This window comes from Gopherus evgoodei, chromosome 9 (assembly GCF_007399415.2).
Source record: "Gopherus evgoodei ecotype Sinaloan lineage chromosome 9, rGopEvg1_v1.p, whole genome shotgun sequence".
In the NCBI taxonomy this organism is placed as follows: Eukaryota; Metazoa; Chordata; order Testudines; family Testudinidae; genus Gopherus; species Gopherus evgoodei.
In genome coordinates, this window is record NC_044330.1 from 42,774,850 (window position 1) to 42,798,496 (window position 23,647).

At 41.3% G+C, this 23,647-nt stretch overlaps 1 protein-coding gene across 1 annotated transcript in view; it reads left to right on the forward strand.

The window, feature by feature from the left end:
• RBP1 (retinol binding protein 1) overlaps positions 1-23,647 on the forward strand; it is a 30,918-nt gene that overhangs the window by 2,635 nt on the left and 4,636 nt on the right. The window contains exon 3 of the mRNA XM_030575694.1: positions 22,853-22,954. Within this exon, the coding sequence (XP_030431554.1) occupies positions 22,853-22,954 (102 nt within the window). The remainder of the gene's footprint in view (positions 1-22,852; positions 22,955-23,647) is intronic.

Below are 23,647 nucleotides of genomic sequence, written 5' to 3' on the forward strand. Positions count from 1 at the left end.
TCTCTGCAATCTCCCAAAGCGCAGGAATTGCTGACGAGCTAAAGAAAATTATTTTACTAGCGGTTGTAGCAGGGAAATAAAGGAGAAATGAAATGATAGGCTCCCATTCTTAAAAAAATACCTGGCCATCTCTGTGACTGATAAATATTCTTCTCTGATATCAGGATGTAGAAGTTTACTTTTGATCCAGCAACAGCAGGAAAAAGAAGGTTTATGAGATCTGGTGAAAAGGAATGGCTAGATATGTGGCAAGCCACTGCATGGGCTAAACCTTCAGTATTCTTTGCTTCAGAACCCAGACACTAGGGGAAAAAGGGCATTTTCTCCTCCTTCCCTCTTCTCTCTCCCCACAAAAGGTGGTATAGTGTAGTACAGCATTTCTAGTTACTGGCAGCTTCTTAAATCAGGGCATAGAAACTCAATAGAGAGGTATACAGCTATTGAAGCTTTATTGACCATGTGTGGTTTGCATGAGTCACACAGTACTGACTGAATTCCCAAAGACTTGTCCCAGAATTCACTGGGCTTGCTGTAATACCTTGGATGGATTACCTGGGTGGCATCATCTGCTGCAATTGTTCCAAAGTTCCCATCAAGAATCTGGGGGAATGTACCTGAGATATGACACTTTCACCAAATCCATGGTCTTACATCTTGGCCACCAATACTATAAACAATTTATAACTGCAGCTTTGAACTAAATACGTTAGTAATGTTAGCCTCATTATATCTGCCATAATTGCTCCGGGTAATAGTGTAGTTTATAGTTTAGTGCTTCCTATGGAATTATACATGGATTATTTTTTTAAGAATGAGATCCCAGCTCTCCTACATCATAGGAGAGTTGCAACCTGGAACTGTCTCAGGTTGTTTTGCTCTCCAGGCCCTGAGAACAATATGCAATACGGTGCCAACAGCCTTTGAGTGACTAATCGCTAGTCTCTGGGCCAGATAGTTTCTGTCCCTGGCACAAATGAGGGACGGCACAAGAAGCACAGGGACTGTTCCTGCCTAGTGTTCCTGGGGGCAAGTCACTCCAAACGGAGCAGGGAGAAGATGGAATTTGGCCTTGATTCCTCCTCTCTTCCATACTGGCATGAGCTGGGAAGGTGAGCATGGCTTCAACTTCCAAATAGATGCTGCTTCTTGCACACATCCCCTGTGTGCTGGGAGGGATTGTGATTTGAGTATCCTGAGAGTAAGGATGGTTCAGTGTTTATGACACTAAACTGGGACGTGAGATAACAGATTCCATGTAGGACCTTGGGCTAGTCACTGAATCTCTCCGTGCCTCCATTTCCCATCTGTAGACTGGAGATAATACCTCTTTTTCTCACAATCTAAACAGACAAGACAAGGAGTGGAAGTTTTTCAGCGAAGACACTCTCTCTTACTATGAGATGTTTACTGGGGCTTTTTGGCATTATGGTAGTACTGTTAGTAAATGATAATAGAAGCACAACCTGGCCTTGTTTGAGTGCTTCCAAATGAAGTAAAATCAGGAAAGTGCTGTTAGCACAGCTGTGCAGCAACAGAAGAGGATTAGGGGAACTAAGAAGGGGAAGAACTTACCCACAGTGGTGCACTCCATTCAAGTGGAAGGTTCCTTTTCTGTTGCTAATGCCTTTTCACATCTGGAAAACTAGGCTGAAGCCCAAGTAAATATTGTTTTGATAGAAAAGTGGTTCAAGTAAATCCTACACTGAGATGATATACTAGAAGCATACTATAGAGATATTGCCTTTGAGGTACCAGAAAGTTCAGTTTTGAGAAAATTCTTGTTGGTAGTATGCATAACTGTGTTGGATGTAAGTGTCTAATGTAAAACTTCAGTGCTTTGATAATATCTGTTGTAAATAACTAGGTAGTTGCAATGGTTGTGAATAACATCTGTACAACAGCTCTCCTTTTAACTAACAACTATCATTTTCCTAGATCTTATCTGCTTGCTGATTCCCCGACTTCTCAGGAGTGTTGCCAACTCTTGCAATTTTACCTCACAATATTTAGTGTTTTTCTTAAAGCCCCAGCTCCTGGAATCATAGGCCTATATCAGAATCCCCTATAATGCCACTAGTCCACTGTGTGTAGATTATTTTTAAAAAGCAGATGAATTAAGAGATAATGCAAACAGAGTAATTTATATTGGTACATTATGAGCATGTAGTTTAGATTCTGGTCATATTTTCATAGGGAAAATGTTACCTTGACAGGTAGTGGAGCAGTTAGAATAATTCCAAATTTTAATAGCACCTGTGATGAAGAAAGACGAAAGAGATTGAGCTGATACTCAGGGCAGATTCTGCCAGGGCAGATTGGCAGAGGCCCTGGAGGTTTTTCACCTTCCCCTGCAGCGTGGGGCATGGGTCACTTGCTGATGGATTCTCTGCAGCTTGAGGTCTTCAAACCACAATTTAAAGACTTCAGTAACTCAGACATAGGTTAGGGGTTTGTTATAGAAGTGGATGGGTAGGGTTCTGTGGCCTGCTTTGTGCAGGGGGTCGGACTAGATGATCACATTGGTCCCTTCTGACCCTAGAATCTATGAATCTATTCTTATTAGAGAACAAAGACTTTGATGTGGCTTAAAGGAGGTACCGAGTGTACAAGTGGGGTTGGTATTAATGAGCTAGGTGCTTCATCATTTTTTCCCCTTATACTCTGCTAAAGCATCAATATTGATCACTGCTAGAGGCTGGGCTTGCTGGACCAATGGGTCTGATTCAGTACGGCAAATCCCACATTGCTAGGAAAACATGGGAAAACCAAGATGGGTTTATTGCTGATTTAATCTGGTCTTGCCCCCTGGGTTTCTTTTGCTCCACTAGGCTGTGCCAAGATGGTTTTATAAAAACCACTTATTGGACATCCCCCATGATGACTGTAGTAGTAGTATCTAGACAGACAGTAGCAGTAATCACTTGAACATCTCTGGGACACACGTAGCCAGCAGAAAGGGAAATTCTTCCTGTGATAGGGCAGTTTCCTGCAATATCATTGGGAGACGTTTGCTGAATTAAATTTAAGTATCTTTCAGGACCGTTGTTTTAAAATAATGGTTTATGTATATGTGTTCTATGCCATGGGAGAGGGCTACCGCCCCTCCTCCAAGAATTAAAAATAGTGGGTGGTGGATTAAGGCAAATCAGCCCGGTTGTAACCCCAACACAGAGGTACCACCTCCTGGAAAGGCTCACATATACTGATTCTCCAGAGACCAACAGACAAGAAATGACTGAGATAAATAGTCTTGAGTTTAAACTGATCCAGCAAATGAACAGGACCTTCTGTTCAAAGAAGGGCCCCAAATCCTTGAGCCAGGATTGGAAGGACTGACACCTACCCAAGTCCTTGTTGGAGTTGGTTGGTCTCTGGTAAGCTTTTTAGAAAGTGCATGGGTTCTTCTATTCTTTTTAATAGGTTGTCTCTACAATGTGTTCACTTTAAGAATAGAGTGCTTGCTTAGAAAGAGCTGTGTGATAACATGTAACTTTATCTTTTTGAAAAATGCAAGCAAGATGCCTGCATTCACATGGGTCCACAGCAGTAATGTATATTTTCACAGTATTTTCCCTCTGCTGTTGAGTTTTATTACTTGGATTTGACTTAATCTGTATTACTCGCAGAAAAATTATTTACCTTTACCAATTATCGGAGCTTTAAATTTGTGAAAGGATGTGTCTATTCTGCATGTACATTACAGTAGTTTAAAGTAATTATTTGACTGTTACAAATAAATTTAACCTTATTCAATTATATTCAGTAAACTCAGTAATGGAATAAGTAGACTTGATAGGACTGGTTTTGATCTCTCTCCCACCAGGTACAAGGCTACCTGCTTCTTTCAAGTCACTTCTGCTTTACACAAGTGAGGTCAGAATTGGGCCCATTATAACATAGAATCATAGACTTTAAGGTCAGAAGGGACCATTATGATCATCTAGCCTGATCTCCTGCACAACACAGACCACAGAATCTCACCCACCCACTCCTGTATCAAACCTGTGTCTGAACCATTGAAGTCTTCAAATCATGGTTTAAAGACTTCAAGATGCAGAGACTCTTCCAGCAAATGACTCCATGCCCCACGCTGCAGAGGAAGGCGAAAAACCTCAGAGCCTTTGCCAGTCTGCCCTGGAGGAAAATTCCTTCCCGACCCCAAATATGGCGATCAGCTAAACCCTGAGCATGTGAGCAAGATTCACCAGCCAGACATCCAGGAAAGAATTCTCTGTAGTAACTCAGATCCCACCCCATCTAACATCCCATCACAAGCCATTGTGCATATTTACTGCTAGTAGTCAAAGACAAATTAATTTCCAAAATTAGGCTATCCCATTATACCATCCTCTCCATAAACTTATCAAGCTTAGTCGTGAAGCCAGATATGTCTTTTGCCCCCACTACTCCCCTTGGAAGGCTGTTCCAGAACTTCACTCCTCTGATGGTTAGAAATCTTTGTCTAATTTCAAGTCTAAACTTCCTGATAGCCAGTTTATATCCATTTGTTCTTGTGTCCACATTGGTACTGAGCTTAAATAATTCCTCTCCCTCCCTGGTATTTATGCCTCTGATATATTTATAGAGAGCAATCATATCTCCCCTCAGCCTTCTTTTGGTTAGGCTAAACAAGCCAAGCTCTTTGAGTCTCCTTTCATATGACAGGTTTTCCATTACTCGGATCATCTTAGTAGCCCTTCTCTGTTCCTGTTCCAGTTTGAATTCATCCTTCTTAAACCTGGGAGACCAGAACTGCACACAGTATTCCAGATGAGGTCTCATCAATGCCTTGTATAACGGTACTAACACCTCCTTATCTCTACTGAAAATACTTCGCCTGATGCATCCCAAGACCGCATTAGCTTTTTTCATGGACATATCATATTGACGACTCATAGTCATCCTGTGATCAACCAATACTCCAAGGTCCTTCTTCTCGGTTACTTCCAACTGATGCCTCCCCAGCTTATAACAATAATTCTTATTATTAATCCCTAAATGCATGATCTTGCACTTTTCATTATTAAATTTAATCCTATTACTATTACTCCAGTTTACAAGGTCTTCCAGATCTTCCTATAAGTTATCCTGGTCCTTCTCTGTATTGGCAATACCTCTCAGCTTCGTGTCATCCGCAAACTTTATTAGCACATTCCCACTTTTTGTGCTAAGGTCAGTAATAAAAAGATTAGTCCCAAAACCGATCCCTGAGGAACTCCACTAGTAACCCCCCTCCAGCCTGACAGTTCACCTTTTAGTACAACCCATTGTAGTCTCCCATTTAACCAGTTCCTTATCCACCTTTCAATTTTCATATTGATCCCCATCTTTTCCAATTTAGCTAATAACTCCATGCGGAACCGTATCAAATGCCTTACTGAAATCAAGGTAAATTTGATCCACTGCGTTTCCTTTGTCTAAAAAATCTGTTACCTTCTCAAAGAAGGAGATCAGGTTGGTTTGCCATGATCTACCGTTTGTAAAACCATGTTGTATTTTGTTCCAGTTACCTCAATGTCCTTAACTACTTTCTCTTTCAATAAATTTTCCAAGACCTTGCATACTACATATGTCAAACTGACAGGCCTGTAGTTGCCTGGATCACTTTTTTCCCTTTTTTAAAGATAGGAACTAGGTTAGCAATTCTCCAGTCATGTGGTACGACTCCTGAGTTCACAGATTCATTAAAAACTCTTGCTAATGGGCTTGCAATTTCATGTGCCAGTTCCTTTTAATATTCTAGGATGATTATCCGGGCCCCCCAGTTTAGTCCCATTAAGCTGTTCGAGTTTGGCTTCTACCTCGGATGTGGTAATATCTACCTCCGTATCCTCATTTCCATCATCCTACCATTATCCCTAAGCTCTTCATTAGCCTCATTAAAGACTGAGGCAAAGTATTTGTTTAGATATTGGGCCATGCCTAGATTATCCTTAACCTCCACTCCATCCTCCATGTTTAGTGGTCCCACTTCTTCTTTCTTGGTTTTCTTTTTATTTATATGGCTATAGAACCTTTTACTATTGGTTTTAATTCCCTTTGCAAGGTCCAACTCTATATGGCTTTTGGCCTTTCTTGCTTTATCCCTACATGTTCTGACCTCAGTAAGGTAGCTTTCCTTGCTGATCACTCCCATCATCCACTCTTAGTATGCTCTCTGCTTTCTCTTAATCACCTCTCTGAGATGTTTGCTCATCCAGCCTGGTCTACAACTCCTGCCTATGATTTTTTCCCCCCTTTCTTGGGATGCAGGCTTCTGATAGTTTCTGCAGCTTTGACTTGAAGTAATACCAGGACTCCTCCACCTTTAGATCCCCAAGTTCTAAAGTCCAGTCCACTTCCCTAACTAATTTCCTTAATTTTTTTTAAATTAGCCCTTTTGAAATAAAAAACTCTAGTCACAGATCTGTTTTTGTTTATCCTTCTATTTAGTTTGAACTGAATTAGCTCATGATAGCTCAAACCGAGGTTGTCCCCTACAACCATTTCTTCTATTAGGTCCTTGCTACTCACCAAAATCAAATCTAAAATGACATCCCCTATTGTTGGTGCAGCAACTACTTGGTGAAGGAATCCATCAGCTATCACATCTAGGAAAATCTGAACCCTATTACCATTAGTAGCCCTTGTCCTCCAGTCAATATCTGGGAAGTTAAAGTCTCCCATGATCACACAATTCCCATTAGTATTTACTTCATTAAAAACATTAAAAAGGTCTCTGTCCATATCCAAATCGGATCCCGGTGGTCTGTAGCACACCCCAAGCACTATCTCAAGGGAGGCTCTAGTAGCTTTCTTCCCCAATGTTATTTTTGCCTAGACAGACTCTTGTCTTATCCATTCCATCCCTTCTTATTTATTTGCAGTCTACCTCATCATTGATATACAATGCTACTCCACCACCTTTGCCTTTATTTCTGTCTTTCCTAAACAGCACATACCCTTCAATACTTGTACTCCAGTCATGAATGCTATTCCACCATGTTTCTGTTATCTCTATAATATCTGGTTTCACTTCCTGCACCAGTAACTCTAGTTCCTCCATTTTGTTACTAGGCTCCTCGCATTGGTGTACAAACATGTTAATTTTTGCTGTTTGACTTTGCTCACATTCTTTACCCAGTTAGGCCCAGATGTTCTACCACCAGTATCACCTATTAGAATGGTATCTACAGTACCCTTCCTCCTTATGTCCATTCTCCTGTCCACAGCTGTATCCTTTCTTACTTCCTTTTCTTCCCTCTCAATGTTAAAATCCGGTGTGGAGATTACTTGGACAGCTCTCAACCATATCCCCCCAATTCCTAGTTTAAAGCTCTCTTAATCAGTTGTGCCAGCCTCCATACTAGAAGTCTATTTCCCTCCCTACTCAGGTGAAGTCCATCCCAAGAGAACAGTCCTCTGTCCATGAATACCTCCCAGTGGCCATACATCCCAAAGCCCTCCTTATAGCACCACTGCCTGAGCCATCTGTTGATCATCATAATTTTGTCACACCTTTCTGGCCCTTCTCTTGGAACAGGCAGAATCCCACTGAAGATCACCTGAGCCTTGATTTCCTTAAGCATCTTCCCCAGCCTGGCATAGTCTCCCTTGATACGTTCCAGCAAGAATCTAGCCATATCATTCGTTCCCACATGAGACAATCAGTGGATTCTTTCCTGCTCCTGTTAGGATCCTCTTCAGCCTCAGGTCCACATCCCGTATCTTATCACTGGGCAAACAGCACACCCTTCTATTCTCTGGATCAGCTCTGGTTACAGGCCTGTCTATCCTTCTCAGTAAGGAGTCCCCAGTCACGTAGACCTGCTTTTTCCTGGTGACGGTGTGATTCTCCAGTCTATCTCCTGCTCCCTCTGGCTGCAAGTCCTCTCGATTCCTATTCACCTTTGCAATCCTCCTCAACCTATCCCGTATCCTCCTGGGGGTCATATTTGGTGATGTTATCTCCATTGACTCTTTCCCTCTTCTTATAGGACTAACTACTCTTCCCTTCTTCCTTGCCCTGTCACCTTCAGCGACCACCTGCTGTGCCCCTTCTTCGTTTTCCAACTCTGCAAACCTGTTCCTGAGCTTTATTTCTCCTTCACTGGCCCGTCTTTTCCTCTGCCTGGTTCTCTTAGTCACATGCTTGCACTGTCCACTTTCCTCACCCAGGAGTCTCCCCTCAGAGTTCTTTGGTCTTGCTTCCATCTGCAAGTCTGAGCTTTTCCATTCAGACTCCTCATGTCTTCGCTCCATCATCCGCTCAAACCCCCTTCTAAACTCAACCAGAGATTCCACCTGCATCTCCAATCCTCATATCTTTTCTTCCATCAGCTCTATCAGGTGGCATTTCATGCAGATGAAACTTTTATCAGGTATCCCCTCCAGGATCATGTACATGCCACAGCTTCCACATCCAGTCATCCTCATTGTGTCTTCCACTGCTTGGGTCATTACAACTGCTGCCTCTGTGTCTGTCATAGGCTTCCCACCTAAATCCTGTAAATCTGCGAAACACAAACCACCCACAGCAAAACAAACCCCCAACAAGCACCAAGACACTGCTAGAACATTGCACACTCCCTTCAGTATCCTGTGTGTTCTGCCTGCCTTTCTTAATCTTTCCTCAAACTCCCCTGTTTACAGCTCTGTTTGCTGTCTTCTGTGCCGCTGCAGCAGTCTAGGCCGCTGCCTTACTGGCTGGCTACCTTTATAGGACTCCTAGTCAGAGAAGCCCCTCCCCCACATTACATAAGTGTGAAGTTAATTAACAAGTATTTAGGCAGGGGTTAGTCCACAGTATTACTGGATTCTGCAAGAGGAATGAATTGTTGCTAATCTATGTTATATCAGGAATCATAATTAAGACCACCACATCTACCTGAAAAGCAGGGACCCTGTAATTACAATCACAGGGGTTTCAATGGGACTACTCAGAGAGAAAAGTAGTACTCAGCACAAGTCTGAGGCTCATTATCAATTGTGCCATTTTAATGAGATGCGTTGAATAATCTGCCTCTAAATCCGCAGCCCTTCCACTCGACCCCTGCGTTGATTCATGTGTCTTGTGTTCCTGCCTCCTTTTCTGATTCTGTCTTCCTGTAACAGTTCTCCTTCCTCTGGGCTCCTTGCTCTGTGCTTTCAAGTATGCCCTTACATCCCCCATCATGAAGATAAAACATCTCTCAGTCCCCATCGTCTCTCTACTATTCTATCTCTGGGCTTGTTTCAAACACTGCTACATTAATGTACACTAAGGAACTTTTGGTGCACACCAATAGTGTCCATATGGGCCAGTTAGTGGGGGACACACTAGTGCGCACTAGAATTTACAGCCCTCTACTGCAGAGCCCACATTCTGGCCAGTTTGTCTTTCAGTAGAGATTTGAGCAGGCCTATAAGGGTATGTCTACGCAGCAAAGAAAAACCCGTGACTGACCCGTGCCAGCTGACTCAGGCTCGGGCTGTAGGAGTGTTTCATTCAGGGCTGGCTCCAGCTTTTTTGCCACCCCAAGTGGCGAAAGAAAAAAAAAGAAAAACCCAATTGAGCTGCCGCTGAAGAGGAAGAGATGGAGTGAAGGACCCGCCATCAAATTGCCGCCAAAGACTGAAGCGGAGCGCTTGAGGTGCCGCCGCAGAGCCGAACACGCCACCCCAATCATGGACGGACTGCCACCCCTTTCTATTGGCCACTCCAGGCACCTGCTTCCTTCGCTGGTGCCTGGAGCCAGCCCTGATTTCATTCCTGTATAGACTCCTGGGTCCTGGCTGCAGCCCGAGTCTGGAAATATCCCACCTCGCAGGGTCCTAGAGCCCAGGCTCCAGGCTGAGCCTAGAAGTCTACACAGCAATGAAACAGCCCCAGAGCCGGAGCCCTGAGCACCCGAGTTGGCTGGAATGGGCCAGCTGTGGGCGTCTAGTTGCTGTGCAGACATACCCTAGTTGAAGAAACATGTTCCAGAGCCCTATAGTGGCAGATTTCTGTTGCCAGGTGCCAGAACGCAGAGGAGCACCCGCAGCAAGAAAGGGACTTTGTGGTACACCCTACCAACCTATTTGCTTTGAATTAACTTTTGGTGCTGCAAAGTGAAGCAGAAGACAGGACACTGGGATCCGGATCATGGTAGTGAGAGTACAAGTGGGAAAGGATGAAATAAACAGTTCTATTGTGTGCATACACAATGTATGTAGACGCTCACCCTGCTCTATCTAGTGTGCTAAAAATAGCAGTGCAGCCACACGAGTACAATCCTGATTAACCCCTGTGTACACACTTGGGAGGCTAGCCCAAGCTGCCACCCATGCCACCACAGCCACCATCCTATATTGAGCATGCTAGCTCGAGAGTGTCTGTCTGTCCAGGCTGGGAAGCACCCTCCAAGTTGCTGTGTAGATCTACCCAATATGGCTCGGAAGCACAGGCTCAACACACAGATAGTTCCACTAGTGGGATACTGTAATCTTGGTCCAATTCTCCTCTCTGCTCCTGGGAATATTGTTGCAAGCTTTGACAGGGTGGCAAAGATGCATCTGCCACGTACATCCTAGGAAGAAATCTGGCTGAAGAATCCTGAGGGTTCACTGTCAATAGGAAACACTTTTGCAGCCCTTCCGACACAGGCTCCGTCTCTAAGCCACATTCTAGCTTACTGGTCCACTTTCTCAAACCCATCAGAAGAGTCTCCAGGGGAATGGAAGACAACTTTCAAGTGCATTTGATTTCTATAGTCAGGTCAAAATGCAGTACGTTCATAGACTCATAGACTCTAGGACTGGAAGGGACCTCGAGAGGTCATCGAGTCCAGTCCCCTGCCCTCATGGCAGGACCAAATACTGTCTAAACCATCCCTAATAGACATTTATCTAACCTACTCTTAAATATCTCCAGCGATGGAGATTCTACAACTTCCCTAGGCAATCTATTCCAGTGTTTAACTACCCTGACAGTTAGGAACTTTTTCCTAATGTCCAACTTAAATCTCCCTTGCTCCAGTTTAAGCCCATTGCTTCTTGTTCTATCATTGGAGGCTAAGGTGAACAAGTTTTCTCCCTCCTCCTGATGACACCCTTTTAGATACCTGAAAACTGATATCAGGTCCCCTCTCAGTCTTCTCTTTTCCAAACTAAATAAACCCAATTCCTTCAGCCTTCCTTCATAGGTCATGTTCTCAAGACCTTTAATCATTCTTGTTGCTCTTCTCTGGACCCTCTCCAATTTCTCCACATCTTTCTTGAAATGCGGTGCCCAGAACTGGACACAATACTCCAGTTGAGGCCTAACCAGCGCAGAGTAAAGCGGAAGAATGACTTCTCGTGTCTTGTTTACAACATATCCATAGACTAAATGACACAACTGTTTCTACAGGCTGTGTATGGTCCTTCTGTTCACAGACAGGCAGGCTCTTGGCACCACTTCTTTAGCTACAGTTCCTGCCCACCTGAATCATTTCTAAGCTGAAAGGAGAAACCAAACATTTTTAAAATTATTTGTAGATACTGAAAAGCTTTGTATACTTGGGATGAGTCATTTGCAGAAGAAATGTATTTCCCTGCATCAGACTTCTGTTTTTCTTGGACTTCTGGTAAGTCTGTCATGAAACTCATTGATCATGTTATAAGAGCATCTCTTAGGATACAGCATTGTCTTACTACTGTAGACCACTTGCATTTTGAGGACCTTGTTGGAAGCCAGTTTTGCATACTTTCTCCAGCACAACACTGGTGCTGTTCAAGAAATTGTATTTGTCTCTAACTTACCAAGGTTCATGATTGTGAAAAAAAAATTAAAAATGAGCCACACAGACAGGCAAATAGGAAACATGAAGAAACTGATTTCCTTACGCATGGTTCAGCCATCGTGTTCTTCATGTCATCATCATCTTCTTATGCTGTGTTCAGAGCCTGTAGGACTTCAACAGTTTGGGAACCTAACAGCTTTGTTTTCTTGGTGTTTCCATAGAGGATTCAGCTTCCTGGTTTTCATGTACATTTGAAGTAAGCCGGAAAATAAAAATTGCACACATTTTTGATTCAGAAGGTCCACTGAGAGAAACTGCATTTTCAGGGGAGTGGGTTGCTTCATGCATTTCCAGATTAAACTCTCTGTTACAAAGTAGATAGAACGTCCTTGTCTAGTTTAGTTCATTGGTTCAGCTCTAGGCTGTCTTTTTGCTGACATTATCCTATTCCTGCTCATGGTTCTCAGTCACAGTTAGGGCAACTCTTATGAGTTTGCTCTTCAATGAGCTTTTGTATATTTATTGAGATATCCTGAATCTTCTGGATTTTTGATTCTCCACTTGTACTCGGTATCTTTGTATCAGCCTTTGCCGTCAACTAAATCTCATCCAATGATTCCTGTTGTATGACTAGAGAAATGTCAGAAGAATGTCCATGTGACACTAACTCATATTTTGTCACTTTAAGTGTACTCTGTTTTGATTAGCTTGTCTTTGTGTCGCTGGTCTGGTGGTGACTATATCACCCATGTTGTCTTTTATTTGCAGAGGAGCCATGTCATGGTGTAGAGGGGTGAGCACCCACTCCAGCCCTGAGGGGGTTGGAAAATCCCTGCAGAGGGCTGGGGCTGGGGCTGGGGAAGGGAGCAAATCCCAGCTGATTGGGGGAAGTGGCTGCAGCTGGGGCCACGCCCCAAACAGACTAACCGGGCCTTATAAGGTCAGGGCAGCCAGAAGCTCAAGAGTCTCTCTCTGCTTTTAGAGAGAGAAGGGCCTGACTGCTAGGAAGGTGAGCAGGGTACTGGGAGTAGAGCAGGGCTGGGGGCAGGTTAGAGGAGCTGGGAAGCTCCAGCCTGGAAAACCTCTATGCTGCAGGCCTAGCTGAGGGCCTAAGACCAGTACCGGGGCTGCAGAGGGGCAGCCCAGCTATAGAGAGGGGCAGCAGGTCCAACCCAACCTTGCCTGTGATGAGTGGTATATACTGTAGTCTGCCCTAGGGAGTGGGGCTAGATGGTGACTGGCACTAGCCTTACACTGAGGCGATGTGGGACTAGTGGGTGGGGGCTCCGCTGGGTGAGGAGACCCAGAACCTGAGAGTGTGGGGGTACTGCCAGGGGGGAAGCAACCCAGAGAAAGGGGCACCAGGGTCCTGGGAGGGACACAGGGGCCAGCGGTAAGGTGGATTGCCAGCCTGCAGGGGGTGTCCAGGGTGCTGGAAGAGCTAATTCCCATGGACGACCAGCAGGGGGTGCCGTAGGGGTGAGTCCACTCCCTTACACGAGGTTCAGAGGAGGCCTACCATTTCTTCTCCTCACCCGAGTCCATCTTCTGTAACTTGCATTTTTCCAAAACAACTTGTAGATGTAAAGAGAGAATATTTTAATGACTGCTTCGTTCCCACTGTGTTCACAATTTCTGTGTAGTAGTTGAAATATAGTCAAAATATTATACAAGAAGGTAGATTAATGGATTGTTTCAACTAATCTGTCATTTCTGGAGACAGATTAGTTCAAATTCTATGACCTATGTCAGATTAGTTCAAATTCTGACATAGGTCAAAAGGGAAAGATGAATTTTCTGCTCCGTGTTTGATCACATCAGATAATGACCATAATTTTGTTCATTTCAGCAATAAACTCTGGGATTCCTGGTAATGGGTCTGCTCCAAAGCTATGTAGAGAAGAGTGAAAGGGCAGAGGTGCTGCAAACTTTTGTTAACTTAAATAACAAAACACAGAACCTCAGCCTAAACTTTTTTCCTAATCAAGGCATATTGCCTGTGTTTGTCACTGCAGGGCCTTTGCCGCTAGTTTTCTCAGCTTCAGACACATACCCTTTTTCTACTCTTGGGGTCTGGTCTGGTGAGTCAGCAACAATAACTCTGCATTTCTATGTAGTGCCCTTGAAGTTTGCGCAGTTTTTCCTTGCAGTGTTCTTGGCTTGCTTTAAATGACACAAAAATGGCTCATCCTGCAAAGTACTGAGCACTCTCAACTATTACTGGCTTCACTGAAGAAAGAGGCATCTCACAGAACCAGACACTGAATTAAATCGCCTCCCTTCAAGGCAAGTGGGCATTCTGTGACTGGAAAATCAAAGTATTTTCTGTGTCCAGTATTTATTTATTATTTTTTTTACACCAGTCATGATCTTCCAGCATTCTATAACATGTAAACCCAACAATACTTATATAAAGAGGTCAGACTTCAATAATTTACTTGTAGTTATGCCTGTGATCAGACAGCCCACCCCAACAGTATAAACTAATTTAAGATGGGATCACCTCGCAAACCTGTCTGGAGCTTTTCATTGATTCATTTTACTGAAGTACGTTACTGGGTAAAATCACTTGTGTCAACAGTTTGGGAGATGGAACTTTCACCTGGAAGCAATTTTAGGAGGGCTTGAATCATTTGAAGTTCAATGCTGGATTCAAATGAAAATTTGTATTATCTTGGGCAATTTCAGTGTCTGTTACAGACTGTTTATTAAATATTTGAATGGGTATGTTGCTATCAGTTTTCTGTGGGCTTATTAGTAGATATGGTTTGGGATTTTCTTAGGATAGCTAAGTATCAGAGAGGTAGCTATGTTAGTCTGGATCTGTAAAAAGCGACAAAGAGTCCTGTGGCACCTTATAGACTAACAGATGTACTGGAGCATGAGCTTTTGTGGGTGAATACTCACTTCATCAGACTACCCACAAAAGCTTATGTTCCAATACATCTATTAGTCTATAAGGTGCCACAGGACTCTGTCGCTTTTTAGGATAGCCATTTAGCCTGAGTAGTTAGCCAGCTTTTAGATACCAACAGAATTACTGGATTTAGAAGGACCGTGCTAGAGAATGTGGCATAGTCTTGGGTCACTGCAGCCATTTGCTGCATGGCAATATAAAAACACGTCTCTGAGTGGTATTGGAAGAAAAACAGACATGCCTATGCTGTAGTCCCCAAGGGAAGAGAAATCAATAACAAATTTTTGATGAAAGGCAGTAGCTACAATTAACATCTTTAGATGCTACAAGGTAGGATTCTTCTTAAATGTCCATTGTTGTTCTTGATCAGGGAAAAAAAAAAAGTTCTTTAATCTTTGAACAATCCATGTTGCTGTCTTTTATTCACCAGTAAGATATGCCAGCAGTTTTAGATTATACACTGCACTGTGCATGTGACCACATTAGGGATAGTACAACAGGAAACATTCTGGAAAGCCAGCATCAAAAACTTTTGCATTTGGGCCACAAAGGGAAAAATATCGTTTTCTGATCAAACAGTTTTGATGAATACTGCAGTAAATCTGAGAAGTTGATATTTGTGACCCCGTGTCAATATGATTTATTACTAAATGTAGGAATTGTAACTGACCTTACTTCCAAGAAAACTACTGTAGTGTGGTTGCCACTGGGGGAAATACAAAAGGATAGTCAATAGGTTTATTTTGGTTTTACCGAATGTTCCAGTCATAAATTTACTTTGGCCCACACTTGAAGACAATAGTGTTACTGCTAAAATGTGCACATGTAAAGTGTATTCTGGGCTTTCCTTTTCAGGAAGATGACTTTCCTTTGGATGCATATTTAAATTACAATGTTCATAACACACAAACAGATTTTAGTGAATTAAACACCAAAGCAAAATTAAGACATCTGAAGAAAAGCAGTTTAATTGAGACCATACAGCTTAGCTCATCAGGAATACAATATAAGGTAAAAGATGGTTAAACAAACCTCAGAGATAGAAGAAGAAAGATTTATTTGCCTTCTGAGTGTTTAAGAGCTTGTGCTTTCTCAGACTTCTCCAGGATACCTATTTGGGACAATGGATACAGTACAATCTATTTTGTAGAGTCACCCCACACCTGCTCACTAAAGCGCTCAAGTACTGTACAGTTAGAATTAAAAACATTGTAAGTAAATTAATAGGTATTTAAAACCACCTTCTTGTAACTTGGAAATAGAAAACCCAAAGAGGCTTTAGCACAAAAAAAGTACAGGGAAATGGGGGCAAAATAGAACTATTACAGGTGCATAAGTTATTAGGGGTGACTTTAAAGATCGCAGTGTCGAATAGGGGCCTAAAATGTGAGCAGCTATTGGAGGTTTTGAACTGTGTGTGGAAAAGGAGCTGTGTGACTACACACAGACACAGTACTATCAGGACATCACTACTGGTTTTCCCTTAAAATTTCCATGGATATTGTACCCACTTTCTCTAAGCTGCATTCGATCCACAGAGGTTTAAGTGACTAGTCCAAGATCACATTGCAGGTAAGTGGCAGAGTCAGAAATATAAGCAAGAAGTCCCAGCTCAGTGCCCAGCTCTCATCACAATACCACTTAATTTCATGCATCCTAACTGATTGTTAATGGATACATTGAAATCACTTTAAGACCTTTAACAAGCTCTTTTGTCCAATCTGCCCTTTTTTGTGACCTGCAAAAATGGAGTTTAACTAATCAGAAGTGTTGTGCAATTTTCAGGACAGGTGTTATCTCCCAGGTAAGCACACGGTGCTTATTAGGGAGTTCTGTGGGTCTGCAGTGCATATATCTATAGGTCTTGTTCTTGTCTTGGCAGGCAGATTTCTTTTCCTTTTGTTGCTAATGTTCTGTGCCCTGGTTAATTTTCACAGTCATTTAAGGGGGTCTTTTCTTTTAAGAGAATGAAAAACGGTAAGGAAGGTTTAGAGGATTCATATACTATTTGAAGTAGGAGCAGCAGCAAAAGTAGTTATGAATATGAAAATCTACATTACGTTTTTGGAATAACTGGGTGTCTCCCAGCCAAGAGTCACTGAAATATTCTTATTGCTGTGATGCTTGGAGTTCCTTCCCTGGACCTGAAGAAGAGCTCTGTGTAAAGCTTGAAAACTTGTCTCTCTCACCAACAGAAGTTGGTCCAATAAAATATATTATCTCACCCACCTTGTATCTCTAAAATACTCTAGTTATACAAAGAATAAATTAGTTTATAGTGGAAAAGAACTGTTTTATCTTCCAATGTAAAACCCAGCAGGATATTTCCATAGCTTCCTTCTGAATCATAGACATGGAGCTTTTTTCCAGCATCTTTAATCCAAGATTTAAATGTTTTAGAAAGCAGGGAATCCCAGGCTTCAGTGAATTGTTAATAATTTATGACATCAAGATTTTAACAGATGAACCCGGCTTAAAATTTTTCACCCAAAGATCCCAAACTCTATCTCCACTTCTCTCTCTAGCCTATTTCCTATTGAGTCTCTCATCTGTTAGATGTATGTGGTGTCTAGCAGATGGCATTATGCAACAGGCAGCAGCAGAGCAAGCTTTCTTTGTGCTTGTCCACATGGTGGATAGTGTGCTCTATAGGGGAGTGATTTCTAAAGTGCATTAATGGGTTGCACATTAATTGTTCCATGCTGGTACGGTTGACTGTAGTGCTGTTTGAAACAGTACTGCGTTAAAGTGCACTAGAGGATCTCTACTTGGACCAATTAATGAGCAACAAGGTAGTGTGTTTTAGAAATCACACCCCTGTAGAGCAGATTGCCGCACTGTGTACACAAGCCCTTAGATAGCCCTGACAATGTGCTGATCTGGAAGGACTAATCCAGGAGTAGTTCAGTATCCGTGCCCATTCATTCCTCAGCCTTTCTGGTGAGACTGCCAAAAAGGGACAATGAGCACCAAATGGCATAGCAATTTTTGCAAAGTGCATGGATTCCACTTTAGCTTTCAGTCCATAGAAGCCTGGTTCACTCAGGACTGTTTTTGCCAAATAATTAAGTAGTGCTTTCTAAACAGCATAAATGGGTAAATACTTTTTCCAGTTACCTAATCATTAGGGGGCATGACTCCCAGGAAAGCTTGTAATAATGGAAGTATTCTGAGCTAACTTGGGCATAGCTTTACCACTGTACACAGGAAATATTGTGTTTGTTTTACCTATTGGTATAGACAGCTATATGTGTGAAAGAGAACCAAATACAGTAGAACTTCATAGTTCCTAACACCTCAGGAATAGAGGTTGTTTGTAACTCTGAAATGTTTGCAACTCTATGCAAAACGTTCTGGTTGTTCTTTCAAAAGTTCACAACTGAACATTTACTTAATACAGCTTTTAAACTTTACTATGCAGAAGAAAAGTGCTGCTTTTAGCCATTCTTATTTAAATGAAACAAGCACAGAAACAGTTTCCTTACCTTGTCAAATCTTTTTTTTAACTTTCCCTTTATTAGTAGTTAACATTTAACACAGTACTGTACTGTATTTGCCCCTTTTTGAGTCTCTTGGTATTGACACCTCCTCATCAATTATTGGGAGTGGGCCACATCTACCGTGACTAAATTGGCCTTCAACATTGGTTCTCCACCTATAAGGTAACTCCCCTCTCTTCATGCGCCAATATATATTCTTGCCTATGTCTGTAATTTTCACTCCATGCATCTGAAGAAGTGGGTTTTTTACCCACGAAAGCTTTTGCTCCAATTTACCTGTTAGTCTTTAAGGTGCCACCAGACTCCTCGTTTTTTGTTGTTTTTTTTTGCAGCTAACCTGGTCACACCTCATGGAAAATAGAAATAGATCTCTTCTGTTCCAAAAATATTGCCCTATTTCCACTAACTCTCAGCAGCATTTTCTCAGTTGCCTTTTTTTTATCAGCGTTAGAGTTTGAGCTAAAGGGAAAACCGCCAATGATAAAATACTACCGATTTAAGATTAATTCTCCTGACATACCAATTTCTGCTACCTCTGGAACAAAGATGAGGAGAACATGGTGTTCTTCTCTAATAGGTTCTATTCTCTTTGAATTCTGTAGGAAAATTAGCACAACCATAAGGTCAGAAAGGATTTGGTTTGCTTGTACCATTCAAGTGCATATCTATATCCATGCATCCAAAGAGAAGGCAAAAGAGACTATTGGGAATTCTAAGTAATAAAACTGCTGGATTAATGCAATCTCTTGCCTCGTGCCTCTGGTGGGTCATGCTAAATCACCTAAAGGAATGTCTAACCTTGTTTGGTAAAAAGGAACATAAAAACATTGCATTTTCTGAGCTCAGGCAGAATTTTAATCACCTTAGAAAGCTGGGGAAAAAATAAAATTGTCTCCTTGTGCTGCTAGAAAGATTTCTTTATTTTCCCCAGCTGAACTAGACTAGAGAGGAGTTACCAGCTCTCTTACAAGTTAGACAAAGATGCATAAAGTTTATTATTGTTGACGTGAGTATTGGATGAACATAACACGATTCTGATCTCACACTGGCTTTACACCCATTTAATTCAACTGATTTAAATGGAGTTATTCCTGTTATACATCAATGTAAAATCAGAATAGAATCAGGCCCAGCTGCTTTGTGTCTTATGATTTACATTACCTGTGCAAACTATATGTAGTGAATTATTTAGTCCATAAGTTTAGCCTTTTTTGTGTCTATAAGTTATCTTCACATAGCGGGCCCATTTTTACAGATTTTTTTCATTATTCAGAATTGTTTGACAGATTTATATGAATTTATTTCAGACTATGAATTGATGACACATTATTCACTTTGATTAGTTGCTATTGGTTGCCTAAGTCACCAACTATTGTTTATGCTCTGGGATTGGATGACTGAAGAATTTATAAACCAATGAAAAGGAATCAAATAAATTTTAAGAAGGCCACATTCACCCTCCTCACAAAAACCATGGCAACAAACACATTTTTCACAAGTATGTTTGAGATTTACCTAATCTGTGAATAAAAACCAAAAACAAATCACTGGTACAATGTTCCTAGGAATGAATATAAAGTATTGTGAATGCCACCAATGTGAATTTACAGGCTTTATTAGAACAAATATTTGGAAACTTATTGTTTGCCATATTTGTTGAGCTTTAATTCATATTCATAAGTACTTGTTCTACAGTTAGCTTTCATTGGGACCACACCTGTTCCACTTGCAGTCAGTGGAAAAATGTTCCACTTGACTTCATTGGGGGTAGGACTGAGCCTTTTATTTGTAAATTTTTTTCTTTCACTGAAGTGATTTTCTATGCTGCATTGCAGGCCAAACAGGCTTTAACTTTCACTGTGGCTGTGCTTGGCGAAACACAGCTATCGGGTCAGTTCCATTCTCCACTACCCACTGTGCAATGGGAAGAATGTACTTCACTCAGTTCTCTAGGAAGGTCAGTGGTCCAGATCCTCAGCGAGTGTAAACCAGTGTAGCTTCATAGTCTAGCTCACTAATACAAATGAATGTTTGTTTTGTTTTGAAGTTACCCCCCACCGCCACCACACTCTTTGAATACCTTGATATTGACCTTCTCTAATTTTTCTTTTTTTATAGAATATTTGTGGCCTTTATATTTATGTAGATAATTAAGGTGCAAATCTTGCCCTTGGTTTAATCCATTGTCCTCCCCATTGGTCACTTAATCTTGTTCCTGTTCGTCACAAACTGCTTCTGATTAGTTCCAATACAATTTTACAAAAGTCAAGGTAGTTAAAAATAATAATGATTGTTTTTTCCTTAACAAGTGTCCCTTGAGCATGTCCTGTATATTCACTAACATTTCTTAAATATCTTGCTTTAATCATTTCCATTAGTATATTTCACAAGCCCACATAGCCTTCCTATTCTTCATTTACTAGTGTGTATGGGGGTGTATAGAACAATGTTGCTGATTGCCATGGCAGCCTGGTGCATATCTGCAGCTTTCATTAATTCTTAATGGAAGGGTTCACGCTGCAAGGAACCCACGAGTAAAGGAAGCCAATTTAATCTTTAATGGAAATTGGTTTTAAAATAGATATTGCAGAAAGAGACAAATGATAACTAGTGTTTTGCTTGTGAATCTCATGAACGGCTAGAACATCTTAGGAGGTCAGATTTTCTAACTGGCCATTTTAACCCTTTGTGACTTATTTCACAATAATTTTTATGCATATCTTCTCCTGTCAGATGAATGTGCTAAATGCTGGAATCTGTAGTCCTTCATGTAGTAAGGCATTAAGGCAGTAAAATGTAGGTGGTTCTTTATGAATGTGATGTGCTACTGTATTTATTTTAGAGGAAAATACCAAAACATTTCTGAATGCATTGTAAAAAATGGAGAGACTTTTAGCAAGGACAGTTGAATAGTTTGTCTTCAGAGACCCCATATGGCTAACAGTGCCTCGCCTACAATTATTTACCCTGGCAATCTTTCTCGTGATTCATTTTCTATGCTTGTTTAGTCTAAATCTTCCCTTGGGTAGAGGCTGCCTGCTGTACCCAATTTATAGATGGTGGCTATCATGGTTATCATTTAAGAATTAATTGTTTGTAACAGACACATTCTCAAAAAAGAATAGGGATGAGTAGTACTTAAGCCGTATTCAGTGTTCAGCTCCTGAGCATGACAAATTTAGGCTGAGGCTGACTTCTTTTTTTAAAAAAAGCAAGGTGGAGAAAGTGAATTTCCATAATGTCTGTAGAATTAAGCCCTTTCTCCATTTTTGACTGCTAACAAAGGCAATGGCTTCAAGGCTTTCAAGATCTGCATAGTAATTCCTTACTTTTTTAGTCCTTGGACTCAGGTCTCCACTCTGTTACACTGGTTTAAAACCAGTATTATTTTACCAGTGCTCAGGGTAACACTGGTGTAAAACTAGCATAATGGAGCAGAAAATCAGGTCCTTTTTGTTTTTATATCACAAAACAATATTTCATTTCAATACATCTAGGGTGACCAGATGTCCTGATTTTATAGGGACAGTCCCGATTTTTGGATGTTTTTCTTATATAGGCTCCTATTACCCCCCACTCCCATCTCGATTTTTCATATTTGCTGTTTGGTCACCCTAAATCCATCATACAATGTTACAAAAAAAAAAAAACCTAGTACTTGCCTTTAAAGATAAATAAGCTGTACTACCTTAGGGCCTGATCCTGCAAATGCTTACACATGTGAGTTGTTTTACTCGTGGGAGAAGTCCCATTCAACTACTCAGGTAATCGCATATAAGTGTTTGCGGAACTATCCCCAACCCAGCACAGCCAATGGGACTTACGATCCTTCTTAAAGTTAAGGGCATGTTTGAGTGCTTTTCTGAATAAGAAAGGGTTGCTGAGCCAGGACCTAATAGGGTATTTAATAAAACAAAAAACATAATAAAGGAAATCTGCCATAGTTTCAGCATCTCCATAACTAATGAAGGGTCTCCCAGGCCGAGATGCTACTTTTACAGCAAGTCCTGACTGATGATGTTGGACAGTCTGGGACACAAACTGCAGCTCAGCATTTGGATGCCAAGGAAAGGCTTAGACCGTTATCGTTGGGTACAGCTGATTATTATTTTAAGGCAGGGTATAGTTGATCCCAGGCATGTGTAGGATCTGAAGGAAGGATTGCAGAGGCCACCGAGTGATGGGAAACTGAAGTTGTAGAAGGTCAAAGTTTCAGGCCCTTTTGGAAACATACTACTAGTCTGAGCACATGGAGCACCCTGTGTGTATAAAAAAGGGGAGGGCAGTCATACATATACGTTAAGGCAACTTTTTCTGCTGACCTGCAGGGTCAGAATTTGTGAAGAAATCATGTAAAGAATGCTTATGTTAATGAAAAATCATAGCTCTGACTATACCACGTGGATTCTTACAACAGCTTTAAGAGTCTCCTGCTTTTCTGATGTATTGAGACACCCAGCTTCATTTCCTGTGGCTCAGGCTTTGCAATCAAACTACATTTAATTGTTCTTTTTAATTACTTCAAGAAGCTTAACAAAAAGTGTGTGTGAGAGATGTACTCTTCTCTTCTTAGTAGTGTGATAGAGACTAGTGATTAAAATATCTATTCTGTTACACTGAAGTTTTCCTTTAAGGAAATTGACTCCACCTAAGTGTAATAGATGAAACTGAATGCCATAGTAATGCTTAATAACGTGTATATATTTTGCTAGACTAACGTGAGTTGGGATGGAGATAAACTTCTTTGCGTACAGAAAGGAGAAAAAGAAGGCCGTGGTTGGACCCAGTGGATTGAAGGAGATGAAATGCATCTGGTATGGTCATATAGCATGTTTTAAATGCCATAATTTTTCTCTTATTTATTCAAATGGATGAAAGCAATAGCATGCAGCTTGCCGCACATTATCTTGGCTTACCAAGGAGTAATTAAACACTGGTGTTGCATTTGACTTGCTTCTAAAGGAATAATTTCATGCAGGGCCATTATTCTCTCATGCCCCTTTTGCAAAGAGCAATGTTCTAAATTCAGGCAATCTTTGTGTTAACTATCTGCTCTCAGATCTATTCATTTAAATTGTTTGCACAGAAGAAGACATGTCATAGAAATATCCTTCATGCACTCAGTGAAATAAACAGTATGAGGACTGATGAAATTCTGTATCCAGCAGCGTAAGCCATAGGGAGAAAAAAATACCATTGTTCTTTTTAATTATGGGCCAGAATTAATTCTGGCTTAGAAAAATAGAGAGCAATTTTGTTTTTAAAATTCCGTGTTCTTTCTGACTGTGTCTATATTTCCTAGTTAACAGCAACTAACATAAGTTTATAACATTTGTTTTTCTGGATAGAGGTTCATAACAGCCTCTTTGAGGCTCACCTGATGTGGTAAAATGTTCTTTTCCCACTGAAGGAAGCAAATCAGACCTCTAGTCCCACTCACCATTCAATTCATTAAGCACCTAGGAGTGTTCTGTTTAGAATGCTGACTCCCTGTCTCCAGATCAGTG